The sequence below is a fragment of the Hypanus sabinus genome, chromosome 8 (genome assembly GCF_030144855.1).
Source record: "Hypanus sabinus isolate sHypSab1 chromosome 8, sHypSab1.hap1, whole genome shotgun sequence".
Taxonomy (NCBI): domain Eukaryota; kingdom Metazoa; phylum Chordata; class Chondrichthyes; order Myliobatiformes; family Dasyatidae; genus Hypanus; species Hypanus sabinus.
Window position 1 is genome coordinate 137,512,371 of NC_082713.1, and position 24,034 is coordinate 137,536,404.

At 36.3% G+C, this 24,034-nt stretch overlaps 2 protein-coding genes across 5 annotated transcripts in view; one reads left to right on the forward strand and one right to left on the reverse strand.

Annotated features, from left to right (window-relative positions):
• The window catches only part of scube1 (signal peptide, CUB domain, EGF-like 1), a 264,360-nt gene extending 250,175 nt beyond the window's left edge, over nt 1–14,185 (forward strand). Inside the window, exons 18-23 of one of the 2 annotated variants that reach the window (XM_059977952.1) lie at nt 1,246–1,413; nt 3,156–3,317; nt 7,543–7,740; nt 9,233–9,385; nt 12,254–12,333; nt 12,445–14,185. In XM_059977952.1, coding sequence (XP_059833935.1) covers nt 1,246–1,413; nt 3,156–3,317; nt 7,543–7,740; nt 9,233–9,385; nt 12,254–12,333; nt 12,445–12,597 — 914 coding nt within the window. In that variant the 3' untranslated portion in view covers nt 12,598–14,185. The remainder of the gene's footprint in view (nt 1–1,245; nt 1,414–3,155; nt 3,318–7,542; nt 7,741–9,232; nt 9,386–12,253; nt 12,334–12,444) is intronic. The other variant, XM_059977953.1, reaches the window with a different exon arrangement.
• Nucleotides 14,186–15,141: 956 nt separating this feature from the next.
• The window catches only part of efcab6 (EF-hand calcium binding domain 6), a 95,569-nt gene continuing 86,676 nt past the window's right edge, over nt 15,142–24,034 (reverse strand). Inside the window, exons 28-31 of one of the 3 annotated variants that reach the window (XM_059977951.1) lie at nt 22,250–22,418; nt 19,864–20,048; nt 18,210–18,359; nt 15,142–16,997 (exon numbers count right to left, since the gene is read on the reverse strand). In XM_059977951.1, coding sequence (XP_059833934.1) covers nt 16,878–16,997; nt 18,210–18,359; nt 19,864–20,048; nt 22,250–22,418 — 624 coding nt within the window. In that variant the 3' untranslated portion in view covers nt 15,142–16,877. The remainder of the gene's footprint in view (nt 16,998–18,209; nt 18,360–19,863; nt 20,049–22,249; nt 22,419–24,034) is intronic. The other 2 variants (XM_059977950.1, XM_059977949.1) reach the window with 2 other exon arrangements.

Sequence of the window (24,034 nt, forward strand, 5' to 3'; positions counted from 1 at the left end):
TCTTGAGCCCTTTCTACTATTTAGTGAAATTGTACTGGAAATAGCAGATTAGGCATCATCTGTGGGGAGAGAAACACAGAGACCATTTCGGGTTGGTGGATTTTCACAAACGTTCTTTTCTCCAGGATGGATTTGGAAATTTCCCGTTGAAATTAGGTTATGTAGTGTGCATCAAGTGAGCAGTGAAACAGCAAATCCATTGCAGGAAATGAACTTACCTATGCTTAGTGGCCACTTTATTAGGTACCCCCTGAACCTAATAAAGTGGCCATTAAATGTACGTTCATGGTCTTTGGCTGCTGTAGTTCATCCACATCAATGCTCTTCTGCACACCACTGTTGCAATGCATGATGATTTGTATTACTGTCGCCTTCCTGTCACCTTGAACCAGTCTGGTCATTCTCCTCTGACCTCTCATTAACAAGGCATTTTTGCCTACAGAATTGTCATTCACTGGATGTCTTTTCTTTATCATGCTATTCTCTGCACACTGTAGAGATTGTTGTGTGTGAAAATCCCAGGAGATCAGTTTCTGAGATCCTCAAACCATCCTGTCTGGCACCAACAATCAATCTATAGTCCAAGTTACTTAGATCCTATTTCTTCCATTTTTGATGTTTGGTTTGAACAAAGAAACCTCTTGACCACACTTGCATGCTTTAATCCTTTGAGTTGCTGCCACATGATTGCCTGATTAGATATTTGCATTAACAAGCTAGTGTGCAGATGTACCTAATAAAGTGGCCACTAAGTGTACGTCTAAAGACAACATTGGCGCGGTGGATTCTTCAGAATTTTGTTATTTCATCCAAACATAGTTTGTCAATGATCTCTAATTAATAATCAAAAGTTTTACACAACCCTTCTGGGATTGGATTTGAGCCCATATGCCAGACAGAAGGATAGTTTATAAGCATAAGAGACTCTGCAGATGCTGGAAATCTAAAGCAACACACACAAAATGCTGGAAGAACTCAGCAAGTCAGGATTAGAATAAACAGTTGATATTTCAAGCAAGACGTCTTGATGAAAGGTCTCAGCCTGAAACATCAACTGTTTATTCCCCTCTGTAGAAGCTGCTGACTTGTGGAGGATAGTTTGTAATATATTGTACTATATATGCAATCAGAAAATGTAGTTTATCCACCATATAATTTTGACTCTTTAAGTTGTGGGTGGATGTGCTTGTTTTTAAGTTGCTACTGTGCAAATGGATTGAAGTTTTCTATAACTCTATTTTTCAGGCCAGTGCTCTCCAGGACATTTCTCATCTGATGGGTTTAGGCCCTGTCGATCTTGCCCAATTGGCACCTTCCAACCTGAGCCAGGCCGCACACAGTGCTTCTATTGTGGGGGTGGATTATTAACCAAATATGAAGGTGCAGTCTCATTCCAAGATTGCGAAACAAAAGGTAAGTCTTGCTGTTGTTATCTGCAGTTTGAGCAGTTCCACTGACGGCATTCTAGTCAAGTGAGCAGCACATTTTCAGTGTTTCACTTAGTTGGAAAGTTGCAGTAAAAACATACTAAAAATTACCAATGAAAAGCTAATACAGCTGTGCAAACAAGAAATTTTAAATACGTACAACAAGCTGGAGGAACTCAGTCGGTCAGGCAGCATCCGTGGAAACGGGCAGTCAACGTATCGGGCCAAGACCCTTCATCAAGACTAACGAAAGGTCTTGGCCTGAAACATTGACTGCTCACTTCCACGGATGCTGCCCAACCTGCTGAGTTCCTCTTGCTTGTTGTACGTGTTGCTTTGACCCCAGCATCTGCAGTGTACTTTGTGTTAACAAATTTTAAATGCTAGATTAATTGACATATTTATCTTGTATATCCCCCACTTTAATCAAAGCAACCATAATCCATTTAACTTACCAAAATCATTTTTCAGTTACATTCCCATCCTGGCTCACATTCACATATTGCTTCAACATGTTCATCTTCTGTAGCCCTGGGATTGGTCTCCTAAGCCACTTAATCTTTTACAAATATACTTGCTTATCCTCTATGTGCAATGTCACAAAAGATGCATGAGTATATTTAAGGTGGAAGTTGATAGTTTCCTAATTGGTCAGGGCACCAAAGGATATGGCGAGAAGGCAGGTGTATGGGGTTGAGTGAGATCCGGAATCAGCCATGATGGAATGGTGGAGCAAACTCGATGGGCTGAGTGGCCTCATTTTGCTCCGATGTCTTATGGTTTTACGATTCTATACTGGAGATACCTGTACTGATGAAACAGTAATATACCCTTAACTCTTACCAAAGGTGTAAGTGGAAAGGTTCCCTCTGGGGCACTGAAATTCTCCTGCAATTCACACCTCATCCTCACCTCACTGAGCAGTCTTGTCTTCTCCTATCTTCCACCATCTCACACTCACATAAAACATATTTTCTGTTTTTTTTATCCTTCATTGTGCTTTCTCCATTCAGGACGTGGAGCCTGCTTCCTTCTACTCTACCAGGACTGCCCCGAGCACCTTTCCTTTCCCTGCCCTCAAATAATTGATTTTACTGCCTCACTGCTCCTTATAGCACCTCTCCCTCCAACAGTGATGCTTCCCTCCTCTGTTACCTCACCTCCCCAGGCCCCTAGGTAGTTATTCCTTCCACTCTGACCTCTCGACTGTTCCCTTGTCTGTCATTTTCAGTTGCTTGCAGCAAAGCAGCTTCCACCTTCAGCTCCTGTGCTTCATCTGTTCCCTTTGCATTAAGACTCTACCTAAAAGTTTTATCTCTTTGACCAAATTTTAGTCTCCCTTCCTAATATTCGTTTATTTATATGTGCATTCGGTTTTCTTTCCATTTGTGGAAGGAGGATTTTCCAAAACAAAAGGTGATGTGTAAATGCAATTTGTAAAATTGCTTGTTGTTTACAATTACTTATACAGCCTATTCAATGAAACTAAATGACATTTACAACAGCATCAACATTCCCTTTTAATTGGATGAGTCTTAGTCTTGTTCACTTGAATTATATAACATCATAATAAATGGTTATTTAATGCTAAACTCTGTATTTCATGCTTCATTTACTGTGAACTTTTACATAAAATATTGTTTTTTGTATAACAGTTTTATGACTTTTAAAATAACATAATAAATCACTCAGTGAAATATTTTTTACCGTTCATAAACCTTTCCACAGTTCATTGTTCCCCTGGTCACTATTACAACTCCACCACACACAGATGCATAAGGTGTCCCGTTGCAACTTATCAGCCAGAGTTTGGTCAGAATTACTGCATCACTTGTCCTGGAAATACAACCACAGATTTTGATGGTTCTACCAACGTCACTCAATGTAAAAGTAAGTAATTGTTAATACATTAGAAATTAGTAATCTCAGGATCTTATTTAGAGCATTTTTTCACTGACTTAATACAAAAGTATTTTACAGTAATCCAAAAGAGTACACAGATTTGGAAAGTTCTGGAACTGGAATTGGAATTGCTTTATTATTGTCACAATTACTGATGTACAGTGAATGGCTTGTCTTGCACACTGTATACAGATAAGTTCATTATACTGTGTATTGAGGTGGTACAAGGTAAAACAGTAACAGAATGCAGGTTAAAAAGTAATAGCTATAGAGAAAGTGCAATGCAAGTAGACAACAAGGTACAAGATCATAATGATGTGAGGTCAAGAGTCCATCATATTCTCCTAGGGAACCATTCAATAGTCTTATGGCAGCAGAGTGGAAGCTGTCCTTGAGCCTGGTGGTATGTTTTCAGGCTTTTGTGTTGTCTTCTTGAGGGGAGAGAGGAGAAGAGAGAATGTCTGGAATTGGTGGAGGTTTCGATGATGCTGTTTGCTTTACTGAGGCAGTGAGAAGCATAGACAGAGCCCACAGATATTACTGAGGCAGTGAGAAGCATAGACAGAGCCCACAGATAGGGGGCAGGCTTCTATGATGTACTAGGCTGTGTCCATGACTCTTCAGTTTCTTGCAGTCATGTGCAGAGCAATTGCCATACTAAGCTATGATACATCCAGACAGAATGCTTTCTATGGTACATTGATAAAACAGCAAGTGTCGATCGGGACATGCCAAATTTCTACAGTCCCCTTAAGGAAGTAAAGTCATTGGGAAGCTTTCTTGGCTGTGGCATCTATGTGGTGATACCAGGACATGTTGTTGTTGTCTTAATATTTTTTCAGATACAAAGTATTATGTTTATTTACAGCAGGTTTTGTACAGTTTACTAAATGTCAGCATGACAGCTCACTGTTTTCATTGAGAAGGGATTTCAGACGTGATGCTAAACAACCTTTGCAATATGTTTTGCAGTATGATGGACCACTAGTTTCACCCCTAGGTTTCTCTATTATGGTAACATGTATTTCATCGTCTTGCCATTGTAATTATTGAAATTAATAGGCTTATGTTCAAAACATTCTTCTTTCTGCTTCTTGCTGTTATCAGCAGCAGCAGTGATATTATTGAATTGGCTCGGTGGCCAACTGTATGAAACAAGTACCATAATCAGGATCAGTTTTTGTCAATCTTTTCATTATTCTAGAAAATGCTAAGTAAAGATCAGCATATACAATATGATTAAAGTAAAAGCTGAATTCTAAATACTTTTTATAAAATATAAGCTTACACTATAATAGATACAAGAGACCGCAGATTCTGAGTTCTTCCCACAGATTGTTTGTTGCTGTCGATTATAATTTGTTCTGGTAAGGAAATTGCAAAGCATAAAATTACTTTTTTAGGAACAGGTAGTTTGCAGTGTATTAATTATGGTTGAGTGCGTTAAATGCTCTCAGGCCAAGTGTTGTTTTTCAGGGACTGGGTTATAGAAGCTTAATCACTGTTACAGCTGGATTACAGTGAAGATAGCTGTAAAATTCCATGTTGCATTACTAATTGCAAATTCATGACTTTTGTATTAAATTATATTTGCATGGTAGCTCTTAAGTCATTGTTGGTGTTGTGGAGCAGAGATGCCAGCAGCTTCACCATCCAAGAGCTGCATTTCAAGATTGTTACCTTTTTAAACAAGATAGAAATAGCCTTTATAGCATTTACACAACTCCCAGATGCCTTAGTGGGCTCTTGATTGAGTATTTCACTCTCTTACTTTGGTAAAAAACTTCAAAAGTTCTCAGTCCTCATTAGGCAATGAATGTGCTGGTTTGCAGGCAAGCTGCAAAAACAGGTGATTTTGCACATACACAGAATTTATGAGACTATTTAAAAAATTCTCTTTGCCTTCTATTAGATATAAACCAACAATTTTGGCCATTATAAGTGCATTTGATGTTGATTTGCTCTGGGTTAGAATGTTTTGTACCTCATGACACCTGCTGTTAGAAGAATGACATATTTCATATCTCAGAAGGTCTCAAACTCCTTGCCAGTCACAGTACAACCATTTATTTTATTGACAAATATGTATCCCTCTGAGCCCCACAGATATCAGTGTCAATATAGCTGTGTGAAGGAGAAATTACCTAATCTTCATTAAAAAACAGTAGCTTCCGTTGAACAGATCAGTACAAGTATGAGGGTGTTTCGTTTTTACCTGGAGGGACTTGAAGCCAGGCAAATTATGTGGATTTAAGACACTCAGAGGAGACAGTGCTAGTAATTCAACCTAAATGACATAAGGTATTCCAGACTCTCAGTGCGTGATCATAGTTACATGAAAGCTAATGTCAGAGTGGTGACAAAAGTGTAATTACACAGATGCAGGTTGTCCTACAATAGAAACTGAAATGCTGGAAATACTCAATGCTGAATGCTGGAAATACTCAATGAACAAGGTAGCAAAGCAAGTTGAATGTTTCAGGTTGATGACCAAGGGATGTCTCTGATGGTGAAATGCAGGAGAGATTAAATGACAATTGTCAAGATAGTGTAAGACAGGAAAATAGGATAAATAAAACAAACCTCAAAAGTCCATATGAACGTGTATATGAATTTGGAGCTGGAGTAGATCACTCACCCCATGAGCTTGTTTGACAACTCAATCAATTTAAGGAATATCAGATTATAACGTCAGCTCTTCATTCCCACTTATCCCCAGTAATAAAAACATAGAAAACCTACAGCACAATACAGGCCCTTCAGCCCACGAAATTCTACCGAACATGTCCCTATCTTAGAAATTACTAGGCTTATCTATAGCCCTCTATTTTACTAAGCTCCATGGACCTACCTAAAAGTCTTTTAAAAGACCCTATCATATCCACCTCCACCACCATTGCTGGCAGCCCATTCCACACACTCACCCCTCTCTGAGTTAAAAATTTACCCCTGACATCTCCTCTGTACCTTCTCCCCAGCACCTTAAACCTTGGTCCTCGTGGCAACTATTTCAGCCCTGGGAAAAAGCCTCTGACTGTCCACACAATCAATGCCTCTCATCATCTTATACACCTCTATCAGGTCACCTCTCACCCTCCGTCATGCCAAGGAGAAAAGGCCAAGTTCACTCAACCTATTCTCATAAGGCATGCTCCCCAATCCAGGCAACATCCTTGTAAATCTCCTCTGCACCCTTTCTATAGCTTCCACATCCTTCCTGTAGTGAGGTGACCAGAACTGAGCACAGTACTCCAAGTGGGGTCTGACCAGGGTCCTATATAGCTGCAACATTACCTCTCGGAACCTAAATTCAATTCCACGATTGATGAAGGGCAATATACCATACACCTCCTTAACCACAGAGTCAACCTGCGCAGCTGCTTTGAGCATCCTATGGACTCAGATCCCAAGATCCCTCTGATCCTCCACACTGCCAAGTGTCTTACCATTAATACTATATTCTGCCATGTTTGACCTACCAAAATGTACCACTTCACACTTACCTGGGTTGAACTTCTCAGCCCAGTTTTACATCCTATCAATGTTCCACTGTAAACTCTGACAGCCCTCCACACTATCCACAACACCCCCAACCTTTACGTCATCAGAAAACTTACTAACCCATCCCTCCACTTTCTCAATAAGCCTTGCATGGCTTATAATCTCACCCTCTTCCAACCACCTATCAAGAATTTATCCATCTCTGCCTTAAAAATACTCAAAGTCTCTGCTTCCACTGTTCAGTATTTCAAAGACATGGAAAAATGTTCTCTTCATCTCTGTTGTAATTGGGAATGCCCTCGTTCTTACATAACAAATCCTCCCCACAAGAGTAAACACCCATGCTACATCCACCATGTCAATACCACTTTGCATGTTTCAGTTAGGTTCCCTCCCACTTCTCTAAATTCCACCAGACTGAAGTCTAACCCGTCTGACCGTTTCTCAAAGATAACTTGCCTATGATTGTTAGTCATGTAAACTATTCCTGAATTATTAATATTTGCTTACTTAATAAATAAAATCAATGCTGTACACAATACTCTAGAAGACATCTTACCAATACCTCTGATGGTGAAAAGCAGGAGAGAGTAAATGACAATTTAAGTATATCCTCCCTACTTTTGCACTGAGATCCTTTGCAACAAATGATAATATTCTGTAAATTTCCTGCCTACTTTCAATTTCAATATTGTCTCTTTTTGATAAAAAGACCAACAGTGTGGAGGAGATCTTGGAGACTACACAGGGTTTATTGAGTCACCAAACTATCCTGGAGATTATCCTTCCAATGTGGAGTGTGTTTGGAATATAAATCCACCACCAAAGAGAAGAATCCTCATTGTTGTGCCAGAAATTTTCTTACCAATGGAAGATGAGTGTGGAGATGTTTTAGTAATGAGAAAGAGTTGTAAGTAATTACATTCAGTAATTATTCTTTTAAGATTTTGTACCAATTTTATATTACTCCATTATTTTATATTATTTACTAATATTTTGATCTTACTTCAGCTAATATGTTTTCTTGTTTCTCATCCTCCACACCCTGTCCTTTTTGCTTGTTTACTTACTTTGCCTTATTTTAGTTTGCAGTTTTTTAAAATATCCCATTTCCTTCCTTTTGTTAAAGAATAATTGAGAATTATTCAAAGAATACATGAGAACACAAGATATGAGAGCATGAGTGAGCTGGTTACCTCTCACGCCTGCTCTGTTAGTTAACAAGTTAACTACTGATCCAATTTGAACTGTAACACAAGATCCCACTCGCTGCTAGTGTACATATCATTCAATCTCTGCCTCAAATGTAATCACTGACTTCACCTGCACAGTTCTCTGATGGATGCATGACTCTCTGAGAGAAAAGAAATTCTCCTAACCTCCACCTCAATTGTTTTGAAACTATGCTCCCTAGTTATAGATATCTCCAGAGGGAAACCTCTTGTCATCCACCTTAATTATCCCCCTCATTAGTATTGTTTCTGATTCCATACGCCAATGAAAATAAACCCACACTATTCAAGATTCTTCATGCATCATTGACGCCAGACCAGTAATCATCCTAGTGAATACACTGCCTAGAAAGCAGAACATTCTTCCTTTAATACAGAGACTAGAACTGTACATAGTATTCCAGGTGCAGTCCACCAGTACCCAATAAGTTTGTATCAAAAATGTCCTCCATTTTATACTCCATTCTTTTTACAATATGGGTGGGTATTGCATTAGACTTTCTAATTCTGGTAGCTGAATGCTGTTTTCTTCTTACATGTACTAGGACCCAGATACAATTAGAAATGGAAAGTCTATTTTGAAAAGTAGAATTAACTATTAAGGGACACCTTCAGTTCAAACTCTGCAAACTTTTCCTGTATATTATCAAGTAGGTGGAGAAGAAACTGAAGAGCTAATGATGGAGCATTGGTTACTCTTCCTTCAACCTTTCACCCATCTTTAAAAACATTAACTGAAATTTGCTATTGACTTGCCAGTGAACATACATGAAGGAAAAGAAAGCATTTATCTCATTATTGCACCTTGATCTATAGCAAAGATTGGCCCAAATTTTCCTGAGGAGTGCCAAGAGTTCTATGTGGAATTGTCGGCCTTTCTCTCTCTTATCAGGCAGCTTGGAATTTCATTACAGATGCAGGAGTCTCAGCTTTCTGAGAGGTGATCACAAGTGGTTTGTTAACCACACAACAACATTCAATGTTGGCAGTAGGGGCATTAACTTACTGCAACTTCTACACTGTAACACTGAACCAGCACCAAGCCCAGGTTCAGTGGCTCCAGTTGTTCCAAATGAAGTCAAAGAGTTAAAAGGATAAGTTTCAAATAATGTAGTGTACATGCATTTTCATTATGGCTCATATTATGTTATTTTATAACTTCACTTGCAGCTTCACCAACATCTGTTACAACCTATGAAACATGCCAAACTTATGAACGACCTATCGCATTTACCTCAAGGTCTCGGAAACTATGGATTCAGTTCAAAGCTAATGAAGGGAACAGCGCCAAAGGATTTCAAGTTCCATATGTTACATATGATGGTAAGGAAAAATGATCCATATACTCAAAGGTGCTCTTCCTTTTTATATTGGTAGTTTGAATAAGTATATTTTCTGCTTTAACAACATTCCCTTTTCCCTTTTCAATATTTTTATTAGTCTCTGCATAAAGGAATACAGAGTACAAGATATACAAGTCAAAAGAAAAAAAGAGTACCAAATACATTGTATTAAAAATACAGTTACAATCACAAAACCCTGTACTCATAAAAATTAAATCGTAATATTGAAATATAATAATTGTTATATAGAGAAAAAAAATTAAATCCACTACCAAAGTCAGAGCTGTTAGGGAAAGCAAAAGTGAAAAAATCCATTATTATATAATAAAATATATTATTAGCCACGATCTGTACTTTTACAACAAATCAAATACAGATTCATGTCCAAGCCTTGAAAGATATTGGAAGAAAGAATCCCAAATATTTTCGGTATTTTTCAAGGTAAATTTTAAGCCTAACCCTTTGACCACATTATTTGGTGTTGTTGGAGGAAAAGACTATTTTCGAGATACCTGATTTGCATATTTTGGTTTTTACTTCTCTTATAGCTAGGAGGGTGTTCTTGCTTAAATGGAAGGATGCTGTTCCACCTACTCATGCTCAATGGTTACGGCATGTTATGTCATGCTTAAATTTAGAGAAGATCCGATGTTCAGTTTTTGAATCTAGCCAAGACTTTTATACATTCTGGGGACCATTTCTGAGTTATTTTCAAACAATCCCTTTTTAAACCATTCATTTTAAATATATTCCCCAAACAATTCATCATTCTTCAAACTATGAGACAATGCAATGCAATGAATCTAATACAAAGCTTCTAAGCAACTACTGTGTTTGCAATAGAATGGCTTACAGTCAGTGAATATTTATTTGAAAAAAGATCACAAAAAGAGAAAGGTTTCCTAATATTATCAATTAAGATCAAGTGGAGGTAATTTCTCCATTACAATTTGTTCTAAATATTGCTTTAGAACCATATTATCATTTTATTCAGTAAAATGATTTACAATCATGGTGACCTGCACCACTCTATTTGCGGCTTTTCTCTATTCTACAATATTATCCTCCCTTAAGCTTCAATCTAAATTTATTGGAGAAATTATTCGGAGTATACGGCAGTAGATTCCAGATCCTGGTGATCTACTGCTTACGTTTTTGAGGGAGAGTTCATTGGCTGTTGTAGACGCACAAGTACTGTCTTTCAAAATTGTACGGGTGTCTATATACTGGAACGTAGTAAATTCATCTGCTCTATTTATGAAATGAAGGATTCTGAGAACAGGGAATTTTCAGACTAAGTTAGCCAGATATCAATAATAGGAAAAATGTGGAACTATTATTAACAAAGACATAACAGGGCACTTAGACCATACTTAAGATAAAGTAAATGAAGAAGAACATGGCGGATGGATTATAATGTGAAAAATTGAGGTTTAGTTCACATTGGTAGAAAAATTATAAAGAGGGAATCTTTACAGTGAAAGGTGGAATGTTACTGGCATGCAGAGGCATATGAGTGTCTTTGTAATAACTCACTGAAAGTTAACCTGCAGGAACTTCAAGTAGTTAAGAAAGTAAATGGTATATTTACCTTAATTGCAAGCACATTTGAATATAAGAGTAAAAACTGGAAATTAAGTTGATCTTGGAGAATGGCAAGTTTGAGACTGCAGTGAATTTGATTACAATACATATTTAAAAGGTGCATTAGAGCTAATGGTGTTTTTGATACTTCTGACAGACAAGTCAAAAATCTTTCAGAATATCCTCCTGCAAAAACTGTTTTGTCACCTGCTCTAATATATTTATCAGTATGTGCAGGCCTCCGTTAGTCTCGATAGACCATGGATTTGCGCCTTGGAAAGCTTCCACGGTGCAAGCCTGGGCAAGGTTTTTTTTTAAAATATGGAAGACCAGCAGTTGCCCAAGCTGCAAGTCTCTCCTCTCCACGCCACCGATGTTGTCCAAGGGAAGGGCATTAGGACTCATACAGCTTGGCACCGGTGTCGTCGCAGAGCAATGTGTGGCTAAGTGCCTTGCTCAGGGACACACACACAGCCTCAGCCAAGGCTCATACTAGTGACCTTCAGGTCACTAGACAAATGTCTTAACCACTTCTACCACAGTAGAGGAATGGGAGTAGATGTTAAAACTATTAAAGGGGAAGGATAAGATAGAGCTTCTTAGATCTCCAAGATAACTTCTCTCTTCAAATGGAGTTTGAAACTGTTTTTCCGCAGCATCATAGTGCTGCAAAATGTTAAGAAACATCCTTTGAATGTGTAACATCAAGTTTTAAATAGTTTGTATAAATTTAAAATACTTAAGATACAGTGTAATGCATTGCCCAGATTAGCAAAAGTATAAGATACAAGAAAAGGACATGGTCTTATAAAGTATTTAAATTGAAGGTAAATGACGTGGCAAGTATCTATTTAGTGATTGTTTTTATCCTCACTGTCTAATGGATTTGTGGTGTACAAGCTACTTTATTATATAGTAGATGTAATTTATCTTTTTTCTCTCTCTCTCCCTCTCCCTCTCCCATATATTCACACACATATATCTATATCAGAGATATATATATATAAAATGTACCCATATTGCACTGCTAATTGTACATAAAAGACTCTCTATTCACTTGCTGTGTACAATGAGTTAACTAGTATCAGCAAACTACAAGGTTATATTTAACAAAAAGCCCATGCAGAATGTTACTTTTAATACTGCATAATTATTTAATACGATAATTAGAACATTTCAAAATATTGCTTGCAAATGATAACTACCAAAGAACATTTATCAGAATTGAAATAGTAAGTTGCTACTTAATTTTTCTCTTGGTTAGAGGACTACCAACAGCTTATAGAAGATATTGTCAGAGACGGCCGTTTGTATGCTTCTGAGAATCATCAAGAAATTCTTAAAGTAAGTTTGTTAAGAAGAAAGATTGACATAAGTATTTACAAATACAACATGTATGTGCCCATGCTGAAGAAAGTTTTCAATCATGAACTTTGTTTTTTTTTTAAAACATAGGACAAGAAGTTGATCAAAGCACTCTTTGATGTATTGGCACATCCTCAAAATTATTTCAAGTATACAGCACAAGAGTCAAAAGAAATGTTCCCCAGATCATTTATAAAGTTGCTGCGATCCAAAGTTTCCAGGTTTCTGAGGCCTTACAAATAGGTTTGCTGCTAAAGATCTTTAACATGCTGTCATATTGCAATCTGGAAAAAAAGAAGACATCCCTTCCTTCAACACTGGTGTCCTACTTTCTCATTACAATTCAAACTTCTGTTTAATTGTCCTCTTTTGATTTTAAAGATCTTTTCCATTCTTCTTTATTGAAGAACATATTCTAAAATGTGCTGAAATATACAAGCAATTATCCTGCTTTGGGTTGATATTCTTTTGAAAGCAGAAAGAACTTGGGAAGCCTTATGTGCATTTGGCTTTGGCTGTAAACATGTGCACTACAGGTGGTCACCTTTGTTATACGTTCAAAGAACATTTCATTTTAATAGAAAATGACTATTGACATAATTTCATTTTTAATCTCCTCTACAGGGAAAATATAGGTCCAGTAGAACAAAAACTCATCCAGCAAGTTGGAAAGTAGCAAAAATTGGCAACTACCTGTAAAAGTATATTAAAAAGATGCAACAGAAATAAAGGAAAAGTTGTAACTAATATTTGGAACTTTAATTGCACTTGAATGTTGTATTTGAATCAATTTAGTAAAAAATCTAAATTGTTTTCTACTTAGATCTAAAAGTACTATTTGACTTGTATAAATGCTTGACTATATTTCAGAGACGAAACAGAATTGGACAGTCATTCTAGTCTCTCATTCTGATTGGTCAAAAAAATTAATTTTATCTCTTTGCTACAGAAAAGCCTTTTTTAAAAGGACATTTTGCAAACTGAATACCAAATTTTAACACTTCTATCATTTCTTTGGGGGAGGGAGGGAGTGGAGGAGAAAAATGATTCCAAGTACGTTCCAGTAAGATAAAATGCTCCATACAGAATGTTGTGTTTTAATGATTGGTAACGCTTTCCTTTATAAAGAAAATCAGCATAGGCAGTCTCAGCTCTTCATGGTATAGCCATATTGGTTGTTTTTATCTGCATAGGTGATGTTAATTGGGAACATCCCATTTTTGTCTAAAAACCAATGCATTCTCTTTGTATTTATGCTACTGATTTAGTTGATGTAATGGTAGCAAAGCTACTGGCTGATTTACTAACTGGAATAGGCAGGTCTTCCTGTTGGTCTGAAGTTTCATTATCTGTACAGAACTGGAAGTGTTTTACAGATTCTTGTGTTATTTCTCCTATTCTTAGGTTACTGGTCTGATTGATACTTTACCTAAGCATAAAAAAAAACCTGTAGATGCTGCTTTATAAGCTTTATTACCAATGTGTAAATTATGTACAAATGTTGGCATTTTGTTTTCCATATGAAATTAAGTTAATATTTACCAAAGTAGATAGAAAGAAGTTAAAATACAAACTGTATAAACTGCAATAAGATTTTGTTACTTTATATAAATGGCAATGGTCATAGACTTGCAGTAAGGGAGCCACACAGTTTTGTTAATACCGCCAGTTTTATCACTGTAAAGTGTTGTAAATGTAACCTTTTACTCTGCACATTTTTCTTGGATTACCTTGTTTTCTCTCTCTATTTAGTTTTATTTTCCAACTTAGACCTCTAAAGCAGGCACATAAAGGATTTTGTCTGTTTAATCATTTTCATAATAAACTTCAAAGATTACTTAAAAATTAAGGTGAGTGAGTTTTGTTTGGAATACTGCTGGATGGTATACTGATCCTGTTTGTAACTTAGCCTATAGTTAAGTAGAACTACATCTTTAAGTTAAAAGTGGGATTGGAACATATAGAAGTGCCTAGTTTCACTGTAATCCATTGTACACCTTTATAATTAGATTTCTGAAATAAAATGAGCAAATTCATACATCATACGCAGGCAGTGATGTGAATCACAGGATTTAGTTTGAGAACTGCTACTATCAAATCCGTGTGCACTCTCATCACAGAGTGGGAAAATATTCATTTTGCTTATTTATCTGCAACTCCCTCTTCCAAATAGTTACATATTCTAATGCCTAAGAACATGTCAATCCCCTTACCTCAGTTTTTTCAGTGTATACGATCTAAACTTTTTTTCCATTTATCTAATTGCATACAGAAACCAACAGGAATTATAGCTATTTCTTCACCGTTGAATCCTGTACAGTGAAACACACATGGAAAGCTTTGTTTGCTGATGGCAGATGCTGAAGCTTGAGTGTTTTGGTGTCACTGCAGCTGTGTCCAAACAGGGAAATGCACTGTGTTCTTGTCCTTATACTTTGTGATACATTCCCAAGTGACAAACCTGTAAATAAACTAAAGTGCAGCTGAGAGAAGACAGACATAAATAACAAAGGTGAGCAACAAAGATGTGGAAGATTAAGTAAATTGAGAATGAGATGGCTGTCTTGAAAGCCCAGTCTACTCAGAATCTTGTATTGTGGCAGCAGTACAGTGCAGGCAAAGCAAATTACTCCAAGTTAAACTATAATGTAAATAAATTAGTGCAAAATTGGAATAAATACATGGACTGTTGAGAAATCAGCGTTGCTGTGTTGGTTTTTATGATTATTGAACATCCATGTAAATGCCATGGCTATTACAGCAGGTCAAATAGTGGGCACTTAAGTTCAATTTCCAGTCAATGATGATCATAAGTATAAAGGAAATGTTAATACCTTCACTAGTTAGAGGTGATCACTACTGGCAGGCAAATTATTTACCACTTACCACTCCAAGACTGACTATCATTCAATTTTGCTGCATGCAGGTTTTAATTGTTTGGACTGAGGAATTGTGAATGGCACTGAAAGCTTTTTATTGGGATTTCTAGCACTTGCACTAGGTACAGATTCAGTGAGCAAATTTAATGCCTGATCTGTACTGACAACAGGTTTACCTTCTTATTAGATTCTTGATTGGTCAGGGCATGAAGGGATCTAAAGAGAAGGCAGGAGATTGGGGCTGAGAGGAAAAATGGATCAGCCATGATGAAATGGGTCAAATAGCCTAATTCTGCTCCTATATCTTATGGTCATATCTCCAAAACTGCTGGTGCGAATTATAAAAGATCTTTTTCAAGATGACTGATTTCCACCAGATGGCGTAGTACTCAATCATCCTCTTAAAATTATTTCGCTTTGCTTTTTTTTGAATTAAGATCACCCAACTTATACGGAGCCTGTACGCATGAATGAGATCTTCAAAATGGACTTATTGGCTGCTGTGCAGCTCTAGATATCTCCTGCTAGGCTACATTTACACAGCACAAACAGTTAGGGTTACAAATGACTTGGAGGAACGCAACCGTGCCATAACCTGGGAAGGACCTGTACTTGGTGTCTTCATGTGCAGAGTGGAAAAAGGACATTTACTTCATAAATTCTCTTTCCTAGGACTAACAGTTTCAGTGGATTTATCAAGTAGATAGAATTTTAATGGAAATGTTGTTCCTTGGGTTAAAATAGATAAAACAAACTTAATTTTCTATTTTGATTTTATGGAAAGATTAAATAATTAGACATCTTCAAATGAAAGAACCATGACCATGGACATATAATGGGATACCTGGATAATCTGCTTAGTGCTATAAACTCTGAACTATAAACGAGTAATTTTTTGCCCCTGACAGTGGTACTTAGCCTCACTCCCTCAGCAAAATTGCTGATGCTGATATGGAGTCCAAAGGGGTAAAACAAACTTGTACAGTTTTCCCAGTTTTCAGTCCAAGAAATGTGCCCACTGTGGCTGTATTTGGTTTAATCTGCTAATTCCATTAAAGTATACTGGCTCATCAGAGAAAGCAGAAAAACGTAACTACTGAGGCTATAGAACTGAAACTATAAAATGCTGAAAATGGTCAATAGATGAAGTAGGATCATATGGCAAAAGCCAAAAAAGCAAAGTATCACATATGCTTTCACAAATACTTAGAAATGGTGACAACACATTGAGAGCCAGTAACTCTTGGGATGGGACCATGGAATAACTACTCCATCATCACATATAATTTTGTCAATCTCAAGATGGTTTATTTTCCGGTTACATAACTGGGAAATGTTTTAACTGTTTCTGCCAGTGACATTTTGTAACTAATGAATTCCTCAAAAATTTACCTTTGTAATGCATTACAATAATAATACATTATTATTAAATATAGATTTATGTGACTGGATATATCAGTGGTGTTTTTGTAACTTTACTTTGCCTTTTATTCACTTTCAATCAATAACAATAGGAGAATTTAAAAAAAATAGGATGCTTCTAAAATAACTATACATTTGAGAGTTTAGAAAATACCTTTACCATTAGAAAATAGATGTCATATTTCCTTTTAAAATTCCAAAATGAACGTTGAAACAGAGTAATCAGAGGAATACATGCAGAAATTCATTATATGAGATTGTTCCCTGTAGATGCTTGTCATAATAGGACGACAGGTAGTAAAATTCCTCCTCAGATAGTTTAATACCGTACTGCTGCAGGACCTATACAACACAACAATACAGTTAAGAGATCCAAATGGACATCTGTGAAAATTACATCATGAAAAATAAGTTTCATCTTAGTGTACCATAGATTCTTCTGTTTATTTCAAGATGTTAACCTATTTCAAAGCAGCTCTTTGGATTTTATAGCAACTGTTTCTATTTCTCCCTGGATACCATTATGTCACTGCCGTGTTCTAGGACAACCAACAAGGGATCATTTGCTGCATTTAAAAAAAATCTAACTTTTTATTATATTTCATCCACTGATTTTGGGTCCCAAAAGGCATTTATATACTGTCTCCAATTATCCTTGAACCACTGCAGTGTGCACAGTGAAGGTATTCTTACAGCCCTGTTATATAGGTAGCTCTGAGAATTGGATTGGGTGACATTAAAAAAAAGTGATCCTGGTATCAAGTCAGCATGTGTTTAACTTGACGAGAGGCTAGGTTGTTTCTTGTACTTGCAACCCTTGTTCTTCAATGCTGTGGGCTCAGCAGGTGCTGAAAAAGCCTTGGTGAACTTACGTGGCATGTTTCATTTATTTTATTTGAAAAATTAAACAAAATCCGAAGGGACTACCCAAAATATCATTTTTTTCCTGAAGTAAAAACTCTTAAAAAAAAATCTTCCTCACAGTTAATCAGTTCCATTAAAATGAATGGAGTTACTAAACAGGTGCCAGACCTATCTGCAGAAATTCAGTTGGTGGGTTTCCCAGCACAACTGCTGGAAGAACTAAAGGGAAATTCAGAAGTCTGGTATCCGAGCACAGTGGAATTGGAAATAACAATCATCTGCTGTCAAGTATGGGATACTATACTTCTGAATTTCTGGACATTGGTGAAATTGCTGCTTTCTTTGCAAAAACGCCTAGCTTTTGATTTGCTTTATAGCCTCTATAAATTTTTGAGTGTGCACTAAGCTGTAACTATTTCTTTACAATCTCTGTAGCTCTTTAATCTTTTATGCAGTTGCTTCTCATGCACATCTTTAATTTTTCTGTTCTCTCTAAAATTAGAGTTTATTATATGTCCGGCTCTGAAGAATTCATAAAATTTTCAGTATGACATTCTACCTAACTGGCCTGTACACCAGAACGCCCTAAAATACTGACAGCAACCAACTTCATTGAAAAAATATGAATGTCAAAGAGAAAGCTCAATCTTCATGTAAAAGTTTTGGATTGACAAAAGCCATGGTTCTAACCTGTCGAAACAGAAAAAGTGAGAGGTAGCCACTCCCTGTCTCATCATAGGCTTTAAAAGTTCGACGCATAAGCTTCCAACATTTTGTGATGCATGGCTGAATCCGCATCATTAATTGAGTAAGTGTCTCATGTTGCATTCCGGGGCTCATCTGTAAGGGAGAAATACATTGTGATAAAATACAAGAGTTTGCGAGTGAAAAAAAACTGTATGAAAGCTGGCACAGGGATGTAAAATAGTAAAGTGCTATAACACATCTGAGGAGAAACAAAGTTCAAATGCTGTGGCAAGTCACTGCTCACTTTGCAAGTTGACAATTTATTTTTACTCGTGATGAAATAGTTTAAAAAATCTGAAAAGAAAAACAGAGGGCAGATGTTGGGGCACTCTACCATTTCACTTCCTTCCCTATTTTTGCTTTGGGACAGACACGTGGGAGAGGAACTGAACAAATCAAATGGTTAGACTTAGACAGAATGCTTATTATGGTAACCTTATTCACTGTATGATTGCAATATGATGAATGTGGTTTCTGTAGTACAAAAGTGGCAAAAAGATTGTGCTTGGTGTAATTAGAGTAAATTAAAAGAAAAATTATACTCCCATTGTTCTATTATATCAAGAGACTTTACACATTACATTAAAAAGTAATTGTTACGGCTTTGTTTTTCTACCATCATTTTTTGCCTTCACAATGTACAAATCCACCAACTGTAGATATGCTATTAAAATGTAGTCTTAGTTATACTGGTACTAAGGAAAGAACTAATTTATAAATTTCTGGTACATTGATGAAAAACTATTAACCAAGCCTGGACAACATGAAAGATGAATCTGCTCAACATTCAGAAGTTAAAAATACATTCATTTTTATTTTAATTCATACCAAAAACTCTCAAATGCTAAAGATACATTACCTACTACATTAAATTGGGTTTCTAGTAATCAATTATATTTCTCATTACTTCAGCTATGATCTGAAGTTAGCATCTGCATCTTAAAAATATTTGTACCAACATTTGTTCTCAAAGTTTCCCTCAAGAAGGAAACCTGTAAGAGTTAGTCAGAAGTACCCAACATATTCTGTTCCTCTCTTAAAACTAGCCAAATAAGAGCTTTGAAAAATGCAGAAAGTAACTTGTGCACCAAAATTTTGTCAATCATTAATTTTTAATTCTATAGTCAATAAAGAGAGTAAAACTTTATAGCAAGTTATTAGATAATATGTAGAACAGAATTTCCTCCACAGTATGACAAACTATGCTATTTGTTACTATTCAAGTCCGCTATTCACTCCCTCCCCCTCCCCCCACACACAAAGATTGCGAGCATTTTACGGTCCATTGTTAACTGCACTATGCACTGAGAGGATACGGAGTGATTTCAATATCAGCCACATTAATTGGTCTGCAGGCCCAAATGTATTAGGATAACTGATTTATTTTATTGAACCATATGTGTTTTTACAGCAACTCAACTGTTTTGCAGGCAATATTATTGATACTAGTATTTCCGTCCAAAGCTCTTGAATTTAAATTCCCTGCTTTTTATGATGGTGGTGGGATTCAAGCTCATGGTTTGGATCAACATTCCGGGCTTCTGGGAGCCAGTTTGCTTAATTAATCATTGTGCTACTCTACCTGTATTGTACATACCGGGATCTTTGGATGAGGGATCCTCATTCTCTGCAGTGGATTTGTGTCCAGTTTTCCCAGTGATAAGATGAGGTGCTGAAGAAATTCACTGTATGCAAAATGACCCACATTCTTAGTTTCATACTTTTTGGCCAACTGCTGAAACTCTTCTGGTTTAATAGGTATGCAGAACTTTTTCATTACAGCTGGAAGATTGAAGAGATAACGCTAATTTTATTTTGTTTCTCATAAATAGTTTACACAAACACATTCTGACAGGCCAGCTACCCACAATATAAATTGAACACATTTTTTTTGCTTATGATCTGTCTGTGGGCTGTCGACAGAGCTGGTGTTCATTGTCTATCCCAAATTGTATGTAAACTGAGGCAGTCAAGAAGCAATGACAGTAAAAGAATTGCAGGTGCTGGAAATCTGAAATAAAAACAAAATTCAACACATGTCATTTTTTGATTTCATTTAAGAATGAATCTATACTTGAAAGAGATAGGCTGGACTGGATAATGCCCAGATTTTTCCCCTGAAGTACATTTACGAACAGTGGATTTTGAACAGTTTTCTGGTACTATGATTGGGACAAATTTTTTATTCATCTAAAAAATTGAATTTAAATTTCTACTTATTGTACTGGGATTTAGTTTCCTGTTTCTGAATCCATGGGCCAGGGCTCTGATCATTAGTCATATAACTCAACTATTATTGTATTGTCCTCCATCATTAAAACAAAGGTTAGCCAAATACTTCACTTGCTCTCAAAAATTACAAAAGTGTTGCTTTGAAGTAAATTTTGAATTAGGCAACAATAAATTGCTCCTGAAAGCAATTAAAAATAGAGTTCATCACAGAATTGTTGTTTATTCATGCAGCCTTTCTCTACATCACGTTTTAATGGTGACAGGAGCAACTCTTGGCCACTTCTCTGCTCTGAAAGTGCTTAGTGTAATATGAAAAGATCAGAAAGCTAGTTTTTCTCCTATTCTCGGCTAATGAGAAATGTACAGGATTATCAAGCCTAAAATAATAGCTTCCTAGATTCATTATAAACAAATTATATCTGAGTACACATCTCCACTAATTATTTTTAAACAAAGCAACATATTTTCATCTATGCAGAAGAATATTTCTCAAGCATGGTTTGTAGCTTGTGGTGAGTTAAGCTATGATTTTCTTTGCTCTATCTTATTAGATATTTTTCCACAGTGAAAGATTATAGGAAATGCTAATATTTATTCTCCATCCACAACTTCCCCAAGAATCATGCAGATCAAAGGAAATATTTATAGGTAATCTGAAGATCGATTTAAATGGGAAAATTATTCCCATATATTGTTCTTCCAATATAATTCTAATCAGCCCCTTAAACCCTGTAAAATTTGAATTTGCATGTGTAACTTCAACCTAAACTAAAACTACATTATCAGGATGAATAGCTTGGTATATATAACATCCAGCTCCAAGTTCAGGGATGTACAGCCAAACCATAAGAAGGTCAACATAAGCACTTAGCTTTGATTATGCAAGGATTCACAAGGATTTGCTACTTCCCTTTCCTCCAGCCTAGATGAATTGGCTCTTAACTGCTCTGTCTTAGTTTCTTGTAGCAGAGGCATTTCATCAAATCAAGAGCCAGCAGATTCCACAATGACACTGACCTATGATGAACTATTGATTTTGCTGGATGAATTGGTCAATTGGAAGAGAGGCAATTGGACAACTAAGGTCTTTGGCCATCTTCGGATAGGTACAAGCATACCTGGGAATAACTACCAGAGGTGGTTATACCCTATTGTCATGAACACATACCTGTAGTACATAGTTCAATCAGGAGATGGTAAGACCTGGTATTAGAAGGTAATTATGAGAGTGAGTTTTAGGTTTCTCTTTCATGGTAAATTTGCAAATCAAGAAAACAGAAAATAAGTGCAAATCCTTTACCCAGTTCTTAATGGAAAACACTGGAACATTAACAGACAGCGAGTCGAAGATTAAAATTGTGTAACTTCAACTTATTCTAACAATAAGTATTTCCTAATATCTTAAAATTAAAATTATTTGTAATTTTAGGATAAATCTAGCAAGAATATTTATAAAAAGGCTTTCAGAAACAAAGAAATACTATTCATCAATTTTCAAATTGCAAAGTTCTTCTTCATCCAAAATAGAAAGATTGTCTTTACTTGCACTACCTTTATGCCTATTTTACTGAGCACTTGATCAATCTAGACTGTTCTCACCCGCTACAGTTGCATATTGTGTGTCAGTCATTTCAATAATTGGATCAAGCATGATATCATCAAACTAATGGCCACACTACAGAGTGAGTAGTGCAAGTAAAATACTAATATTCTGAACACTAAAGGAACTTTTTTTTTAAAACTTGGCATACCCTGAAAAGCAGTAGCTTCAACTTCACCCTGTTTCTCAGTGTCTTTTTCAATGCATTCTTTTTGTATCTCCTTCCAGAAAAGTTTAATATATTTCTTCAGCCTCTGCTCAATTGCCTCACAGTTCATTGATGAAGCTAAGGAGGCCGACTGTTGTGAAAACTCCATTGGCTGGAAATCACAAAGAAAAAAAAGTGTGAATGGGGTGGTGGTTATCATTGTCTTATGAAACCATTAAACAAACCAAGCACTTGGCAAGTAAAAGTTCTGCCAAAACATTGTAAGGTATCATGTCATCCTTCTGAAGAGAAATCCTTCTGAAGCTTGTGTAACATTGCTGGTAAACTATTCACATATTAGGCATATAAGCAGCATTGAGGCCACTTAAAATCAGTCATAGTCATTAAAATACTTTATAGTGTCTGTGTTTTCCAGTTAATTATCAAAACTAAGTAGTTTCTCCATAATTTTGAGAATTTCTTTGTTCAATAAGTGGACTCGGGAATTAACATTCAGTAGCATTATTAATCATCAGGTTCAGATAATGAGGAACTCACTCTTTGGTTCTACAACAACAGATCATAAACCCCATAGCAAACCAAGTTACCAGAAATCCTGAAGGCTGGAAGAAACTAAGCCAGGTTTCTAAAAATGCTACAATAGATTTGCAGGAAGATTAACAAAGCAAATTTATCACATTTGCTAAATTGTTATTAATTATTTTTAGTCTAATAGTTGAACTACAAATATCTCATATCAGCAATTTTGTAAATTTTTTCTCCAGTTTATATCAAATGGTAACCGCAAATACAGAAGAACACTGAAAATGCAATCATTCTGTGGTGAATGAATTAGGCATTTTTCAGACAAGAGTAATAGCCCACAGGTGGTAGTAAAGTAACAGTGTAGAGTCATAGAGTTAATCAGCACAGATGTAGGCTCTTCAGCCCAATTTGTCCATGTTGACCAAAAGGTCTATCTGATCTAGTCCAATTTGCCTCCATTTGGCATGTATATCTACAATTTGGCCTTTCCAATCCAAGTACCTATCCAAATGACTTTTAAACATTGTAATTGTAACTGTCTCTACAGTTTCTTTTGGCAGCTCATTCATTCCATATACCCACAACCATCCATGTGAAAAAGTTGTTCCTTATTCCCTTTTAAATTCTCCCCCCACCCCATCTTAAACATGTGCCCTATAGTTTTAGATACCTCTGCAGTGGGAAAACCTGGCAATACCTTTATCTACTCTCCTCATGATAAAGTCACCCCTTATCTCCTACACTCTAGGAAAACAAAAGTTCCAGCCTAAAGACTCTCTCCTTGTTAACTCAAGCCCTCAAAGTTCAAAGTAAATTTAATATCAAAGTATATACTGTATATGTCACCATATACAACCCTGAGATTAATTTTCTTGCAGGCATTCACAATAAATATAAAGAAACACAATAGAATAAATGAAAAACCACACACAAGACGGTCAAACATCCAATCTGCAAAAGACAACAAAGTGTGCAAATACAAAAAGAAAAAATACTGAGAACGTGAGATGAAGAGTCCTTGAAAATGAACCCATAGATTGTGAGAACAGTTCAATGTTGGGGTGAGTTAAGTTGAGTAAAGTTGCAGAAACATAGAAAACCTACATCACAATACAGACCCTTTGGCCCACAATGCTGTGCCAAGCATGTACTTACTTTAGAAATTACGTGAGGTTACCCATAGCCCACTGTTTTTCTAAACTCCATGTCCCTATCCAGGAGTCTCTTAAAAGACCCCATCAT